This window comes from Pipistrellus hanaki (genome assembly GCF_964339955.1).
Source record: "Pipistrellus hanaki genome assembly, chromosome: 2".
Lineage (NCBI taxonomy): Eukaryota > Metazoa > Chordata > Mammalia > Chiroptera > Vespertilionidae > Pipistrellus > Pipistrellus hanaki.
This window is the reverse complement of record NC_140504.1, coordinates 48971776-48988886: the sequence shown is the minus strand read 5'-3', so window position 1 is coordinate 48988886 and position 17111 is coordinate 48971776. Positions and strand designations below refer to the sequence as shown.

At 38.4% G+C, this 17111-nt stretch overlaps 1 protein-coding gene across 1 annotated transcript in view; it reads left to right on the top strand.

The window, feature by feature from the left end:
• Positions 1–6421, top strand: part of PAK2 (p21 (RAC1) activated kinase 2) — an 84205-nt gene extending 77784 nt beyond the window's left edge. Inside the window, exons 14-15 of the mRNA XM_084871650.1 lie at positions 510–647; positions 3046–6421. Coding sequence (XP_084727776.1) covers positions 510–647; positions 3046–3132 — 225 coding nt within the window. The 3' untranslated portion in view covers positions 3133–6421. The remainder of the gene's footprint in view (positions 1–509; positions 648–3045) is intronic.
• The last annotated feature ends 10690 nt before the right edge of the window (positions 6422–17111 follow it).

Sequence of the window (17111 nt, the reverse complement as noted above, 5' to 3'; positions counted from 1 at the left end):
ATACCCTTACATATATTTCTTTTTTCTTTTTTTTTTAATATATATTTTTATGGATTTCAGAGAAGAAGGGGGGGGGAGAGAGAGAGAAACATCAATGATGAGAACCATTGATTGGCTACCTCCTACACATCCCCTACTGAGGATCAAGCTTGCAACCCCAGCACATGTCCTTGACTGGAATCAAACCCAGGACCCTTCAGTCCACATGCTTTGCTCTAACCGCTGAGCCAAACCATCTAGGGCCATATTATATTTCTTTTATCAATATGTATTGTATTTATAACCTCTACCCTAAACACCAAAAAAAAAAGAAGCTAATTTTTGAAACATCTAAAATAAAGGAAAAATATCTAATCCAAGAGGATAGAAGTAATACTAACCTCATTTTAGTATTTATGGTGATTGTCTTTACAGAGGTAAAAGGTCCATAAACTTTATATCAAGTGCTTTCTCACTTTGTTGAGTTACTATCTTAAGAATATAAAAGATGTTCTTTTTTTTTTCCTTAGGCCTTGTACCTGATAGCCACTAATGGAACTCCAGAACTTCAGAATCCAGAGAAACTTTCCCCAATATTTCGGGATTTCTTAAATCGATGTTTGGAGATGGATGTGGAGAAAAGGGGTTCAGCCAAAGAATTGTTACAGGTGAATTTGAAAATGATACTATTTTTGGAAAAAAGTTGGCTTTTTTTGAGTAACAAACAGATTACATAGGTGTATTAGTTACATTTCATTGCTCATTCATCACTAGAAGCATTGCAGCTGCCACAGTTTAATATTTTATTTGCTGGAAATAAAATGTCCATCTTTAATAATAAAAGCATAATATGCAAATCAACTGCACGATGGAATAGCAGGATGACCATGCAGCCAAGGTGGGTGTGATGCAATTGGTTGGATAGCCCGCTATCGCCGCACAATCACCCCACCAAGGGAGGCCCAGGCCACCAGCCAGCAGAGTGATTGATGGAGTGGGGCTCCATGATCACCCCAAAGGGAGAGGCCCAGAGGATAAACCAAGATGGTGGCATAGGTAAACACCTGAACTGCTGCCTCACACAACTAGAAGACAAAACGGACATCATCCAAAACCACAGGAATGCTGGCTGAGCTAAATTCTACAACTAGAAGGAAAGAGAAAAGCACACTGAGACACTGAGGAGCTGCAGAAGGCAGAAGGCAGAGGTACAGAGGTGCATGCACGAGGAGGACTGGCAACTGGCTTCCTCAATCAGGAGGGAGACAAAAGCTCCCAACTGCTCTGAACTCCAGTTCTGGGTGAGACTGTGGGGACACAGACTCATACGGGGAGAAACTGGACTATCTAGCAGTGTGGGACAACTTTAAGCATACCAATATCCAATTTATGGGGTGCCAGAAGAAGAAAGAGAGCAAGATACTGAAAACTATTTGACGAAATAATGACTGAAAACTTCCCCCACCTGGTGAAAGAAATAGACTTACAAATCCAAGAAGCGCACAGAACCCCAAACAAAAGGAATCCAAAGAGGACCACACCAAGACACATTATAATTAATCAGCTTAACAATAACCCACAACCTTTGGACCAACTTGGACACATCATAATTAAAATGACAAGAGCAAAAGACAAAGAGATTCTTACAAGCAGCAAGAGAAAAACAGTTACCTACAGGGGAGCACCCATACGACTTCCAGCTGATTTCTCAACAGAAACTATGCAGGCCAGATGGGAGTGGCAAAAAATATTCAAAGTGATGAATAGCAAGAACCTACAACCAAGATTACTCCACCCAGCAAAGCTATCATTCAGAATGGAAGGTCAGATAAAGAGCTTCACAGACAAGAAAAAGCTAAAGGAGTTTATTACCACCAAACCAGTATTATATGAAATGCTGAAAGGTATGCTTTAAGAAGCGGAAGAAGAAGAAAAAGGTAAAGATAAAAATTATGAACAACAAATACATATCTATCAACTAGTGAATCTAAAAATCAAGTGAATAAAACATCTGATGAACAGAATAAACTGGTGAATATAATAGAATCAGGGGCATAGAAGGAGTTGACTGACAATTCTCGGGGGAAATGAGTGTGGGGATGCGGGAAGAGACTGGACAAAAATTGTACACCTATGGATGAGAACTGGGAGGGTGGTGAGGGTGGAGGGGAGCTATCGGTGGAAAAAGAGGAACAATTGTAATAATCTGAACAATAAAGATTTATTTAAAAAGGCGGGGGCGGGGGGGAGGCCCGGGCCATCCTCTGCAAGGTGATCAATCGCGGAGCCCCGACGGGGGGCCACCGAGAGAGGCCCAGGCGGGTTGGTGGGGCCTCCCACTGTGGGGCGATCAATCTGGGGACCCCGTGATCAATCACCCCACAGAGAGAGGCCCAACTCACTATCCAGTGATGCTATGGCAGGTGTGCGGGGCTAGCCAGTGATCGCCCGCAGAGCAAGGCCTAGGCCAGCCAAGTGATCGAACCCTACGCCTGTCGCCCGCAGAGGGAGGCGACTGGTGGTCGGGGACGGGGGGCAGTGCCACACAGATGGTAAGCAGTGGCAGCCGGGGAAGGAAAGCTTCGATAGGCCCTTATTGCCGGCCAGGCCTAGGGACCCTACCCAAGGGGTACTGATTGTGAGAGGAGGGAGAGGGCACAGGCCAGGCTGAGGGACACCACCACCACTACCTCCACCACCACCACCACCACCACCACCACCACCACCCCCCCCCACACACACACACACTGTGCACGAATTTCATGCACTGGGCCTCCAGTTATAATAAGTATATGAATTTTTACGTGTTATTAATTTTCAGGCCAGTTCTTTGCTATCATGGGTATCTGGGGTATTTAACTGAGATTTTGTAATAGTATAAAAACTAAAAAGACCATGCTTTCAACTATAAAAGAAATGTATTGGTTATGCTGACTTTATGCAGGTATGAGATATGTTTATTAAATTATAGCCCATTAAAATCTGTGGGTCTTTAATTGAAAGGAAATATTTAGCTTTTAAACGGGTGACATTTATACTTTTTTTTCTCTCCCCTCTTTCTGGCAGCATCCCTTCCTGAAACTGGCCAAACCATTATCTAGCTTGACACCATTGATTATGGCAGCTAAAGAAGCAATGAAGAGTAATCGTTAACATCATTGTCGTGGCCTCATATTCTTTTTCGATTTTCTAAAAGAAGTCTTTTAATATATGAAAATTATTACTCTTTTGGGGTTTAAGGAAATGGCCTGCGTAACATGGAGGGAAAAAGCAAACTACTACTTCCTGAAGACAACCAAGAGAAAATTACAAAACAGAATGACAACTTTCTATTGAATCCCTTCTTCAGGGTCCAAAAGGAATTGTGGACTGAATCACTAGCCTGCCTTCTTTCAGCAGACAGCCCATCCGGGCCATTTATCATGCTCGAGATTTGCCTTTTATTTTGCGGAGCTCATTGTAATAGGTCACATTCATTGTCCCTTTGGAGGTATTTTCAGTACTTGAATAGTAGATTCGAGTTTTTCAGAGTATTTGTTACATTTGCTAGTCTTCTTTTCTCTCTTTGTAGCTTTCTTTTTCCTTGACTTGCTCCTTTTGAGTTGCTTTGAGAAGTTTTTCTTAGGCCTAAATTTGAGGCAATTTTGATAGAAATTATGTAGCTCCTTATATTGGCAAAGGAGCTTGATAATGGTTTAACTTTGTATGGAAGTTAGAACCAGCTATTGTACATGTAATATTTCAGTTCAGAATTTGAACTGGGGGAAGGGAAGAAAAGTGTGTGATTTTTACCTTTTTTAACAAATGTGAAAGTCCGTTTTAGAAATTTCCTGGTAGTGAAATGTTCGGCATTTGTTACATGTATAGAGAGAAGACTAATAATCTATATTTATAACTAAATCACTGAGACAGAGAAAGAATCCCATTGACTACATCTTTGCAGTTTTGTTTCCTTTTTGACTGTTTCCTCTTCAGATACGGCTTCTGGAACCAGAGTGATTTGTTCTTGTTCCAACTTTTGTTAGGGCCGCTGCTTTCCCCTTCTTCTGTGTCCCCTTCATTTTGGAAATAAGTTTCTGTATATGTTGTAATTTTTGTTTGTTTGTTTAATTAACCCTCTGTCACCCTACTGCCCCCACCCCCTAGTAAATACTGTAATAACCATTGACTTTTCAGATTTTAAAAATAAACTCTTTTTTTCCATTTAAAGGAGAAAAATATTTGGAGCCAGTAAAGACAAAGTGAGAGACTTGAACCTTGGTGAGCTCTAACATAATTAGCTGAGAGTACATTGACGGAAGAGAATTGTCAGTACATAGAGATGGAACTACTGACCAGTAAACTACAGATCTGTTATAAACATTGTTGCCAAACCATTACCAACATTGTTCTGACTGAGAACTTAAGTGATAAAGTATTTCTTGGTAAATTCATGTATCATTTAAGATGTTGAGTTACTTTGGATTTTTTTTCAAATAAGGAAATAATATTCATGTAAAAAAAAAAAAAAACTGGAGAAAGGGAGAAAAATGAAATGTTCTTGTTGATAGCAATACTTTTTTTTTTAATTTTAAAGATTTTAAAAGGTCTGTGACCTGTAGCATTAATTATTAGAGTGCCCTCTCTTCTCCCCTCTCTATCTCTTTCTTTCCTCTTCCTCTCATTTTTTCCCCTATTGTTTTGCATTTGGATGCAGTATTGTTCCTTCTGGCATGCCAAGGACCACATAAAAGAGAAACATCTGTGGTTTGGTTCTGGAAGATGGGAATGTTCCCACCATTCTCCTAAGTTCATCCATACTTGCCATTGTGTAACAGTACAAATCATGAATAAAAATGATTTTGATGTTTTGGAGTACATTGGGGGGGAACTAATACTGATTTATTTCCTATCATTCCCATCATCTGTGTATAAGATGTAGGTATAAGGATAGAAATGGCTGTTCTTTATTGAGAGCACAGGAAGGTTTTAAAAAAAAGATAGTTCATGGAACTTTTATCTAGAGCACTTAATGGTCTCTGTTTTCAATTCGATTTTTTATTTCAGATTTCTCTGGATTATATTTGCCTTCTATAGTTACTATTAAATTACAGAAACAAGCCAAGTTTACTTATGGTGGAAAGTGACTTTGCCTTTGAATTCCAGATTTGAACATTTTTTGTAAATTGTCTGGATGGATTGTGGTGAAGAAGATGCTACCAATGAAAAACAACTCGATGATAAGACTGTGATCATCATGACCACTCTAGATTGGCACTTCCATGTATAAGTCGTAAAGACCATATTCATTGAATATAGTGCCAATGCCCCATTTTTATTCCTCTGACTCAACAAAGGTCTTTTCAATTCATTAGAGCAGTTTGGGATTTGTATTTACAACTTTTGATGGTTACCTGCATGTCCATTGCTGGCAACGGACTTTGTCGTTAAAACCTGACTCCTAGGTTAAGGGAGCTACACTGTGGTTTATTCTTTACTTACTTGGGTAAACTAACTAACTTGTAATAGAAATATACTTTGGTTAATTCTGAAATGTGTCATTTTTAAACAGAATAATCTTAAAAGCAATATGGAATTGTGATTTATTAGTTAATTGTAAATTAAAGTTTTTAGATCTTGTTGAAAGAAAAATTATATCTGAATCAAGGTCATGTTTTCTAAATACCTGCCTTTTGCACTCACCCATTTTGTCATCACTTTAGAAAGAAAATTCCCATGGAAATTTAAAAGTTACTTTAGTCCTCATATTACTAGGACAGTATTACTGTTGTACTTATTTATTATATTTTAGACTCTAGCATTCTTAAAGTTTCCTTCTCCTTTTGATCCTTTTGCTGCTTTGGAGGGCAGTTAAAACTGGGATACCGTGAAAATATTGAGTATTTTATCCTACCTAGGATAGTAAACAAGTAGAGAAATTGTGATAGCATCAGAAACAAAGACTAACACAACTCTCTTCACGTGTTGACTGCCTGGCACACTGTATGAATTCTCTTTCCTTCCATATATAAATATGAAGCTGCTTATCTAGTTACCACCAGTCCTAAATGAACCTGTGCCTTTAATAAGCAATTAAAAACCTGTGAGTATTTCTTTTAGGGCTCACATAAGCACATTTGTTTAAATATACTGTATTCTAACCAGAATAATACTATATATCAAGTATTGCTATAGTTAGAAAAAAGTGAGTGCTTAAAGAATTTGCATCAGTTTTTTAATCTAAAAGTTTAAAAATATACTGAAGTCCATATCTAGTGAAATGTCAAAAAATCAGTTCTAGAATATAGCCAAAATTCAGATTAATACTCATTTTGGGGGTTTTTAATAGTAGAATTTCATAGTAATACAAAAAGATTTTCCTTGTCTGTTGCTCCCACAATAGATATTTAAACAATTAAAATCAGTTTTTCCACAGTGCATGTATATGCATGTGTATAAGAAAGGAACAAAAAAACACAGAGACAAATGCTTTTTTCCCCTCAACACATTTATTGACCACTTGGGCAAAGACACTGTGGTAGGTATTGTGGGAATTACAAAGGAGAATCAAACACTGGCCTGGCCTTGAGAGAAGTGAAGTCTCTCATTCTCAATTCTAGAAAGTTGCCAAGTGAGAGGGAGAAAGAAATGCTTAACAAATTTTCATTCTGTATGAAGAAAAGCAGAGAATTACATATTACATATTTGGAATTGAACGTTTTTTGTTGCTTTTTTTTTTTGTCTTGGTAAATAGAAATGTAATTAAGTGAAAGTAGCTTTGCTGTTTTGTCTTCAAATTTTATATTGACTTATTTTTTATTTAATCCCATTCAATTATTTAATTGTTTCATTGACATTAACTGCTGTATTTGATTACTTTGTTCAATAATTTTGTTCTTTCAGGGCTAGAAATAAACTTTTCTATGTTTATTTTTCCCTTTCCTAAACTTCTTTAAATTAGAATACCTTAAAAGAATAAGTGTAATATGTTTTCAAGAGCATTCTAATATTTTTAAGGATAAGTGTTTTTTTAAAAACATGTCATGGCACCATTTTTTATGTATTACAAAGTCCAAATTTAAAAAGCTTCTAGAACTATGGGTAGTAAGCATGAGCCTTCCCTCTTCTAAACCAGGTTCCAGATAAATTTCTTAGAAATGTTCTGGCTCTCAGACCCAGTTAAAACACTTCTGATCTATTAGACACCTCCAGGAACTTGGCCTGAAATTCTAATGCTTACCTGACTGAAGTAATAATCATACTAGCGTTTCTGTGTTAAATGCACCAAGAGAACTTTAAAAGTACAATAATTTAAGGAATCACTTGTTTATAGGCAGGCAGTGAAGTAGGAATGTCCGATACCCTGACATGGAGAACAGCTTCAGTATTGAGAGCTCACTATCAAAAACCAAAACTAGCCAAGACTGGTTTGGCTCAGTGGATAGAGTGTCGGCCTGCGGACCAAAGGGCCCTGGGTTCGATTCCTGTCAAGGGCATGTACCTTCGTTGTGGGCACATCCCCAGTGGGGGGCATGCAGGAGGCAGCTGATCAATGACTCTCATCGATGTTTCTAAGTATCTCCCTCTGTAAAAAATAAAATATATTTTTTAAACACACACACACACACACACACACACACACACACACACAAAAAAAAAAAAAAAAAAAAAAAAAAAAAACTAGCCCTAGCTGGGTTGGCCCAGATGATGGAGCTTCGGCCTGCAGACTCAGAAGGGTCAGGTTCCATTCCAGACAAAGGCACATGCAGGAGTTGCTGACTTGCAAGCTTGATCCCCAGTAGGGGTGTGCAGGAGACAGCCAATCAATGATTCTCATTATTAATGTTTCTAACTCCCTCTCCCTTTCTTTTTGAAATCAATAAAAAATATATTTTAGTGATTTTTTTATTTTTTTTTAGAGGAAGGGAGGAGGGATAGAGAGTTAGAAACATAGGTGAGAGAGAAACATCAATCAGCTGCCTTCTGTACACCCCCTACAGGGGATGTGCCCACAACCACTTTTGCATACCCTTGACTGGAATTGAACCTGGGACCCTTGAGTCCGCAGGCGGACGCTCTGTCCACTGAGCCAAACTGGATAGGGATATATATACATATATATATTTTAGCATGGAGTAGAGAGTATAGGCAATGACTGCTTAAAATACATTTTTTACATTGTCAAGCTGTTCAGTGCTATTACACTTGTATTTAATTATAGCAGATATGTAAAACTTTGCCTATGAAAAGTTCAAAAAGTCCTGTATGATTGATTTGAAAAGCACTATTTACATGAGCTTAATGCATGTTTTACTGCAACTTTAATATTTGCGGCTTTTTTTTTTTTAGGAAATTATTTTTTATGCTAAATTATTTAACAACTTTTATCTTTGAAAGAGCAGGAAGAGTAGAACCACAAACAGGTCTTTTTAGGTTTAGTTATTCTAGGTTTTTAACAAAGTAATGTACATAGATTAAAGATTAATACTAATCCGTGCTGGCTGGTGTGGCTCAGTTGTTTTGGTGCCACCCAGTGCACCAAAGGGGTGCCAGTTTGATTCCTAGTCAGGTTACCACTCCATCCCTGATAGGAAGCGTGCAGGAGGCAGCCAATCGATGTTTCACTCTCACATTCATGTTTCTTTCCCTCTCCCTTTTTCTCTCTCAAAAGCAATAAAAAAATTTTTTTTGATCCTTTTAAAAAAATTTATACTGATCTTAAAGGACTTTGTAATAAATAGTGTTGGTTCCATGCTTTAAACTTCCCCGCTGCCAAGTCTTACTTCACAGAAGCACCTGTTTTTAAATTTGAGCTGTTTTTAGCATGCATTAATCTTCACCTTTTTTTAAAAATACATTTTTATTGATTTCAGAGAGAGGGAGAGAAATATAAGAGAAAATCATTGATTATCTGCCTCCTGCATGCCCCTTCTTGGGGATCGAGCCTGCAACCACGACAGTTTTCAGTTCGAGCCTGAAAACCCTGATCTCCTGATTTATGAGTTGTGCTCAGCCACTGAGTACTATTGGCCAGGCAGTCTTCACCTTTCTGTTATATACTTAAGCATGTATTTATTGACATTTCTAAATTTTACTTTAGTTACGACAGCTGAGAATTCGGGTGCTATCATACCATCCCATTCTCCCATTTCTACTCTTCAGTCTCCCACTTGTGAGAGATGGCAATTTTTGTTAATTTCTTTTAAGATATATTTTTGTTGATTTCAGAGAGCATGGGAGAGATAGAAACATCAATGATGAGAGAGAATCATTGATCGGCTGCCTCCTGCACACTCCACACGGGATCAAGCCCTCAACCTGGGCATGTGCCCTGAGCTGGAATCAAACGGACTTCCTGGTTCATGGATCAGTGCTCAACTACTGAGCCACACAGGGCTGGGAAGAGATATGGTAATGTTTAATTCAATTAATAGTTTTTTTAGCTCATGACCATGTAGGTGTTTTGTTCACCATTACATGTCATTTCTTTCACAATTTCCTTTTCTTGTCTTTTTGTTTACTTTGAAAATTTCTGTTTCTATCACTAAGTTTTTCCAAAATCATTACAGATGCATTCCGAAGACTATTTTCTATGCAGTCTCAGATAGTGCACCTCCTCCTTTCTGGCAGCATGCCTGGGGCTGGAGGCTGGACTCAGCTTCACATTTCTCCTGAGTTAAAACCTTTGTTTCCTGAATACCATATCTAATTGCTTGGTTTATTCCCTTATTTTGGAGAAGTACTTCTTTTACTAGCTTTCTGAGAAAGGATACATGTATGTAAGATTTTAAAGAAAATGTTTCATATTTAACTGATAATACAGGATTTTAGGTTTATATCATCTTCCTTGAGAATTTTGAAGTCACTACTTCTTTTAACCTGCCATTTCTGATAACATTTTTGTATGTAACCCATTTTTCTGCTCCAGGAAATTTTGTTCTAAAATTTTACCATGAAGTGCCTTGGTGAAGGTGCGTATGTTTTAATTAGCTCCGGGCATTTGGTAGGCTGTCTTAGTCACACACTCATTTCCTTCAATTCTGGGCAATTCTTGTATTATTTAATAATCACCACACTCTTCCCCCTCCCCCCCTGGTATTTCTTTCTGGAATTCCAGCATTCATCTTCTGTCTGTCTTACCTCCTCTCCCGCTTACCATCTCTGCCTTTTGTTTCTAACTTTCTAAGAGAATTTTCTTGATTTGACCTCTGATCCTTTTTTGAACGTATGTCAAGCATCACATCTTTAATTTTCAAAAGCTCATTCTTGTTTTCTGATCTTCCTTTTTACAGCCTCTGTTCTTATTTCACAAATTCAATATCTTTCCTGAGGTGTTTATGGTAAGAGTCTTTTCTTGGTCAGTTCAGGCTGCCATAACAAAATACCGTAGGCCAAGTAGTTTAATCAGCAGAAATTTATTTCTCACAGTTCAGGGGCTCAAGTTCAAGATTAAGAGGCCAGCAAAGTAGGTTTGATTCAAAAGCCTCTTGGTGGGTATAGGCTGCCACCATCTTGCTCTGTGTTTAGAGGACCCCCTCACTATATGTACACACAGGGACAGAGCAATCTCTCTGGTGTCTCGTAAGGACAGTAACCAATCATGAGGCCCCACCCTCATGACCTCATCTAATGCTAATTACTACCCAAAGGCCCCATCTTCAAATCCCAATACAGTACTTGAACTTACAAATTTTCAGATATGTAAACAAGCCGTGATAGGTGATTTTTTCCAAGTTTTTTTCCCCCCAGTCTCAAATTATGTATTTTTTTCTTTTATTTGTTTTTAACTCACATAAAGACTTTTTAAAATATATTTTATTGATTTTTTACAGAGAGAGGGGAGAGGGATAGAGAGTTAGAAATATCAATAGGAGAGAAATATTGATCAGCTGCCTCCTGCACACACTCTACTGGGGATATGCCCACAACCAAGGTACATGCCCTTGACCAGAATCTAACCTGGGACCCTTCAGTCCTCAGGCCGATGCTCTATCCACTGAGCTAAACTGGTCGGCATTTTTTTTACAGATGTCTAATGAATGCCCCAGATTAATGATCGTTTCTGTAACACCAGCACTGTCTAACACATTTACACTGATTATTTCTCGGCTCTTGGTGTTATTCACCAATCACTCATTTTGCTCCTAGGATTTTTCTCCTTCCTTTTTCTCCAGGTGCTCTTTCATGACTCCCACCTCCTATACTCCACCATCTCAACACCTTCTACCCTATCACCATAATTTTCTCTCTCTGCCTCCTTCCTTTTGGTCACGATGGAAGATGTTCATCTCAGCAGCTAACCCCACCAAAGATCTGTTCTCCACCTGGGAGAACTCTCACTTCTCCCAGCTCACCCTTCACTCCTCTCTCTCAACCTCAGCAAACCAAGCATATCTTCCTTTTAAAACAGACTTCTTCTGACATTGCTTATCATGTCTGTCCTCAACATGTCATTGTATCTACCCTTACCAACATCACCAATGTCTGCTAAATTTCCAGGTGATTCTCAAACCATCCAAAAGATGATTCCCTGAACTGTTAGCCAGTATGCTCACTGGTGCTTTTGAGAATTCCTGAGGTTCTGCTTGTTATGAGACTTTCATTGTGAAATAGAACCCATTTATTATTCCCAGCTTTTTAAAAAAATTCTATGACCAGACATTTATTTGAGCTAAGGTTCAGAATGTGATGTGTAGGTATCAATTTGGTAAGCTTTTAGTAGGATTCTGCTTTCACCATTAAATATATACTATGCAAGCAACTATTGAACTTTGCAATTGGAGGGGGAAAGTAGTGACAAAGTCAAATTCTTTTTAAAAATGTATATTTTATTGATTTTTTTACAGAGAGGAAGGAGAGCCAGAAACATCAATGAGAGAGAAACCTCAATCAGCTGCCTCCTGCACAGCCCACACTGGGGATGTGCCCGCAACCAAGGGATATGCCCTTGACCGGAATCGAACCTGGGACCCTTGAGTCCACAGGCCAACGCTAACTGCTGAGCCAAACCGATTGGGGCATGACAAGGTCAAATTCTTAAAAAGTACTTCACAGTGCCCTAACCGGTTTGGCTCAGTGGCTAGAGCGCACACCCCCGTGGGGGGTGTGTGCAGGAGGCAGCTGATTGATGTTCTTCTCTCATTGATGTTTCTAACTATCTCCCTCTCTGTAAAAAATCAATAAAATACATTTTTTTAAAAAGTTTTTCACAGTTTGTAATGTACATTGAATAACAGATTTGCTTTCTGGTACTTTTGTTTAATCTTAAAGTGTTTTCATTCTTTGAGCTTGTTAGCATGGACACCCAAAAAAGAAAGGCTAATCTAGGAATGTGCTAAGTAGCAGAGAAAGACAATTTGGCCTTAAAAAACAAATGTAGATTATTCATCAGAAATTAAGAGTTGATAATTACCTATGTCTTTATAAAGAGATTTTTATCATCTCTATAGTCCTGATTATAACATTTTTGCTTATATGTCTTTTAGGGAAAAGACTAAAAATACTGTATTTTTTGAAAAATATGTTCATTAAATAAATCATGTGTAAATATCGCTATTTACATATTCATTTTTCTTTTTTTAATTCCTTACCTGAGGGTATTTTTCCACTGATTTTTCAGAAAGACTGGGAGAGGGAAAGGCAGAGAGAAATATTGATGTGAGAGAAATATCAGTTGGTTGCCTCCTGCACAGGACCCAATCTGGGCCCAGGCCAGCAAAGAGCCTGCAACTGAGATACATGCCCTTGACCGGAATTGAACCTGAGACCCTTTGGTCTGCAGGCCAACGCTCTACCCCTGAGCCAAACCAACTAGGGCTATATATTCTTTATATATAAGTTTGTAACTCAGGGTTGATTATTTTGAAAGGACCAACACTCATATGGATATATAATTTCAGTTATACTTGTTAAGAGCTATGTATCACATTGCCTTATATCAATCCATCCAGTTTGTGTCCTTTAGCAGTTGAAAACATCTTGTTCTATTTTTGTTGCCTTTTTTTTTAAACAAAATGGAGTAACAGTACCATATACATTTATCTTTCATTCTTAGATCTGCACATATACACAGCATTATGAAAGCATTGCCAAAAAATGTTTTTCTCTTTCTTAATGAATTACTTCACTTTGACTTCTATATTTAAAAACAGAAATGTACCATTTTCACAAACTATTTGAGCCATAAGGTTAAGGAATGTATAACAGTGCAATCTGATTCTGATTGCTTTACTTTATTGTCATTAAGAACTTTAAGGATGTTTTAGTTTAAACTAAAACACATTTAATCACATCCAATATTCCTTACACTTTAGGGTACTTTATAAGTTTTTCTGCTATTAACTGTTGAAGAGCTTTATTTTTCAATAAACTAAAAACATCTCAACCATATGAGTTTCTGCAAGACATTGTCACTAGTTTGATCGCACTCTTTTTCTTGTCCGAGACTAAGGTGTCACTGAAAATTAAGTTTAGACCATGGACTGGGAAATTTTCATTTCTCTTTCATCAGCCACTTTCATGTTACTTGCATTGTCAGTCAAGTTAATACTTTCCCTTTTTCTCTCATTTATGCATGTCTTACTACTGATATACATTTATGCATATCTTACTACTTACTACTGTTTCAGTATGTCTTTTAATGACAAAGTACAGCTGACCCAAGGTATTATCTCAAAAAGTTGAGTACTTGAGTTCTTGCTGCACATTTCTTCATCAGTAAGCATTGTAAGATTTTTTTTTTTTTTTTGCTTTGTTTTATCCTATAGTCAGTTTGAACCTGGTGGTTTCTTCTAAATAAAAAGAGGCTGTACAATTTAAAATTTTGCTGCCAGGGAAGGACCAGTTATACTTCCAGTAACCATGCTATTTTAATAGAATGTACTAACAATTGAAATTGTTACTGTGAATTAGTTATTTTTTTGTTTCTTTTGGGGGAGTGATAAAAGAGCCTACATCATAGGGTATTTTTTAGGGTCAAATGAATTAGTTTCACATAAAATGTTTAGAATGTTGCCTAGCACATGGTGAAGCATTTGATAAATGTGATCTATCATTACTTATCTTTTTCGTTTACTATACCCATTGGACAATCCTTTATGATAATGCAGTAGCAGATGGAAAACCAAGGATGTTGCACAGAGCTATTTGCCCTTTTTCCCACCTCTCATCTTTTTAAAAATGTATTCATAATTTATCTTAAGGAAGTATATTGCAAAAACTATATTAAGGCCCCAATACATTCTTGTTCAGTAACATATTATGAATTTGCATATTTTATAGTATTGTATATCATGCATAACTTGAAATATGAGACACTGCATTATATATATATATATATATATATATATATATATATATAATTAAAAATATTTTAATATGGAACTCTTCACAAACCTGTGCATCATCCTTTTTTTTTTTAATAAGTTTTTATTGTTCTTATTATTACAAATGTTCCTTTTTTCCCCCCCACCATTGCTCTCCTCCACCAGGTTCCCACCCCACCCTCTGCCCTTTCCCCACTCCCCATTGTCCTCATCCATAGGTGCACAGTTTATGTTCAGTCTCTTCCCACGCCCCCCTCTCCCTTTTTCCCCAAGAATCGTCAGTTCACTCCCCTTCCATACCTCTGATTCTATTATATTCAACAGTTACTATTGTTCATCAGATTTTTTTTTTAATTTCCTTGGTTTTTAGATTCACTTGTTGATTGTTACGTATTTGTTGTTCATAATTTTTATCTTTGTTTACTTTCTCTTCTGAAAGAACCCCCTTCAGCAATTCATATAATTCTGGTTTGGTGTTGATGAACTCCTTTAGCTTTTTTATTTTTATTAGTGAAGCTCTTTATCTGACCTTTGATTCTGAGTGATAGCTTTGCTGGATAGATTATCTTTGGCTGTAGGTTCTTACTATTCATCACCTTGAATATTTCTTGCCATTCCCTTCTGGCCTGCAAGGTTTCTGTTGAGAAGTCAGCTGACAATCGTATAGGTGCTCCTTTATAGGTAACTACCTTCTTTGCTCTTGCTGCTTTTAATATTCTTTGTCTTTTGCTCTTGGAATTTTAAATATGATTTGTCTTGGTGTGGTCCTCTTTGGATTCCTTTTGTTTGGAGTTCTGTGCGCTTCCTGGACTTGTAAGTCTAATTCTTTCACCAGGTGGGGGAAGTTTTCTGTCACTATTTCTTTCAGTATGTTTTCAATATCTTGCCCTCTCTCATCTTCTGGGACCCCCATAATTCTGATGTTGGTTCGCTTGAAGTTGTCCCAGAGGTTTCTTACATTATCTTCAATTTTCTGGATTCTCTTGCCTTCTAGCTTCTGTGGAGGAGTGTCTTCTGGCTCTTTATGTTCCAAATCTTTGACTTGATTCTTGCGATCTTCCATTCTGTTTTTAGGACTCTGTAAAATATTATTTACTTCAGACAATGTATTCTTCATTTCTTGTTGATCCCTTATCATTTCTTGATGACTCCTTATTAATTCTAGTTGATCTCTTTTCATATCCTCATAGGTCTTATCCATCTTTTCTAGGAAATTCTTGAAAAACCTTATAAGCGTAGATTTGAACTCTATATCCAGACGTTTTTTGTCCTCCATTTCTTTCGTTTGTGATCTATTTCGTTGTTGCATTTCGCAGTTACAGATGGGACGGGGTTTCAGGGTGGAGCCTGCAGCTTTGGCTTCCGTCAGCCCCGCCCTATGTGGGTCCTTCAGTGCTCGCTGCCGGCATCTCTGAGAGAAAGGTGCCCTCGATTTTCGCCTGCTGCCAAACAGTCTATGCTCTCCCACAATGAGCCCGGTATTGGGGTTCAGTTCAGTTGGAAGTGGAGTTGGAGGTGGCGTTCAGAGCAGTCTGGAGCCCGTCTCCTTCTGGCCAGGGCAATCCCGCGACACAGCCGACCGTCCCTTCTCTGGGGGCAGTGTGCGCGCCTCCGGGACCTCCTTTCGCCGCTCCCCGGGGTTCTGCCTTACAGCCCGGCTCCCTATGGCTGAGCCTGAGTCCCCGGGGTCTGGCCTAGAACTGGGGTTCAGAGCAGTCGGGGGCCCAGCACAGTCGGAGTTTTATCTCCTTTCCGCTAGGGAATGCCCGCCAGGCACTCCGCCTCCCCCTCCTCTCTGGTTCTGTCCTCTCCGCGCGCCGCGTCTCTGTACCTTGGGCTTTTCCAGCTCCTCTGCGCCTCCTTCTGGTTTTCTCCTTGCTTCTCGCTGTAGAATTTCCAGTCAGTCAACCTTCCTGTAGTTCTGGGCAATGTCCGTTTTATATTTTAGTTGTATTTTATTGAAATTGTTGTGTGCGGCTGCGGCTAGGTGTTCACCTGGGCGCAGCCATCTTGGATCCCCCTGTGCATCATCCTTGTGCGGGAACCATGTAATCTCTATATTGTTCCAACTTCAGTCTAGGTGCTGCAGAAGTTAGCAACATTATAGTTTAGTCATTTTCCTGAAGGGTATTTGAAAATATATATACTTGGGTATTGGTTTATATATTCAGGGAATGGCAAAGGGAGGTTTATTATTATTTCATATCACTTATCTTTTAGGTGATGATGGCTGATAATTTAACCAACGAAAGTGGGTACTTAAACAATACCCAAAGTGAGTACTTTGCCCACCTCGTATATTAATAAGTTTGAGGTAACTAACAGGTACCCAAAAGAGACTATAACCAAATGGGACTTATTTAACTCATACAAAAAGGAAGTCCAGTGTAGTCAATCGAGGCTTGTAATGAACTCTGTACTTTCACTCTATCAATCTTAGCATGTAGGCCTATCTTGATGCCTATTGCCACAAGATGCAAGATCGCTGCTCCACCTCCATCTTCATGTCCAGGTGCAGACCGGAAGAAGAGAGAATGATTAAAAGGAAAAAGCAGGAGTAATGTTTACATTAAGAAAGTATGAGTTTTCCCAGAAACCCTCTACTTTATTGGTCAGAACTGTCATTTGGTGCCTTCCCAGACAAAAATCAGACTTGTTAGTAAAGAAGGGGGAATAGGTGCATAGTCTATAACAGTGGACACCATAGCTTGCATGTGAAAACTGCACCATCTTAATTTCCATAGCTCTTCCAGTCTTACTCCATTTGTGCTGTTATTACGGAACTGGAAGCCCGATGCACAAAGATTTGTGCTAGAATGGGCTTTCCTT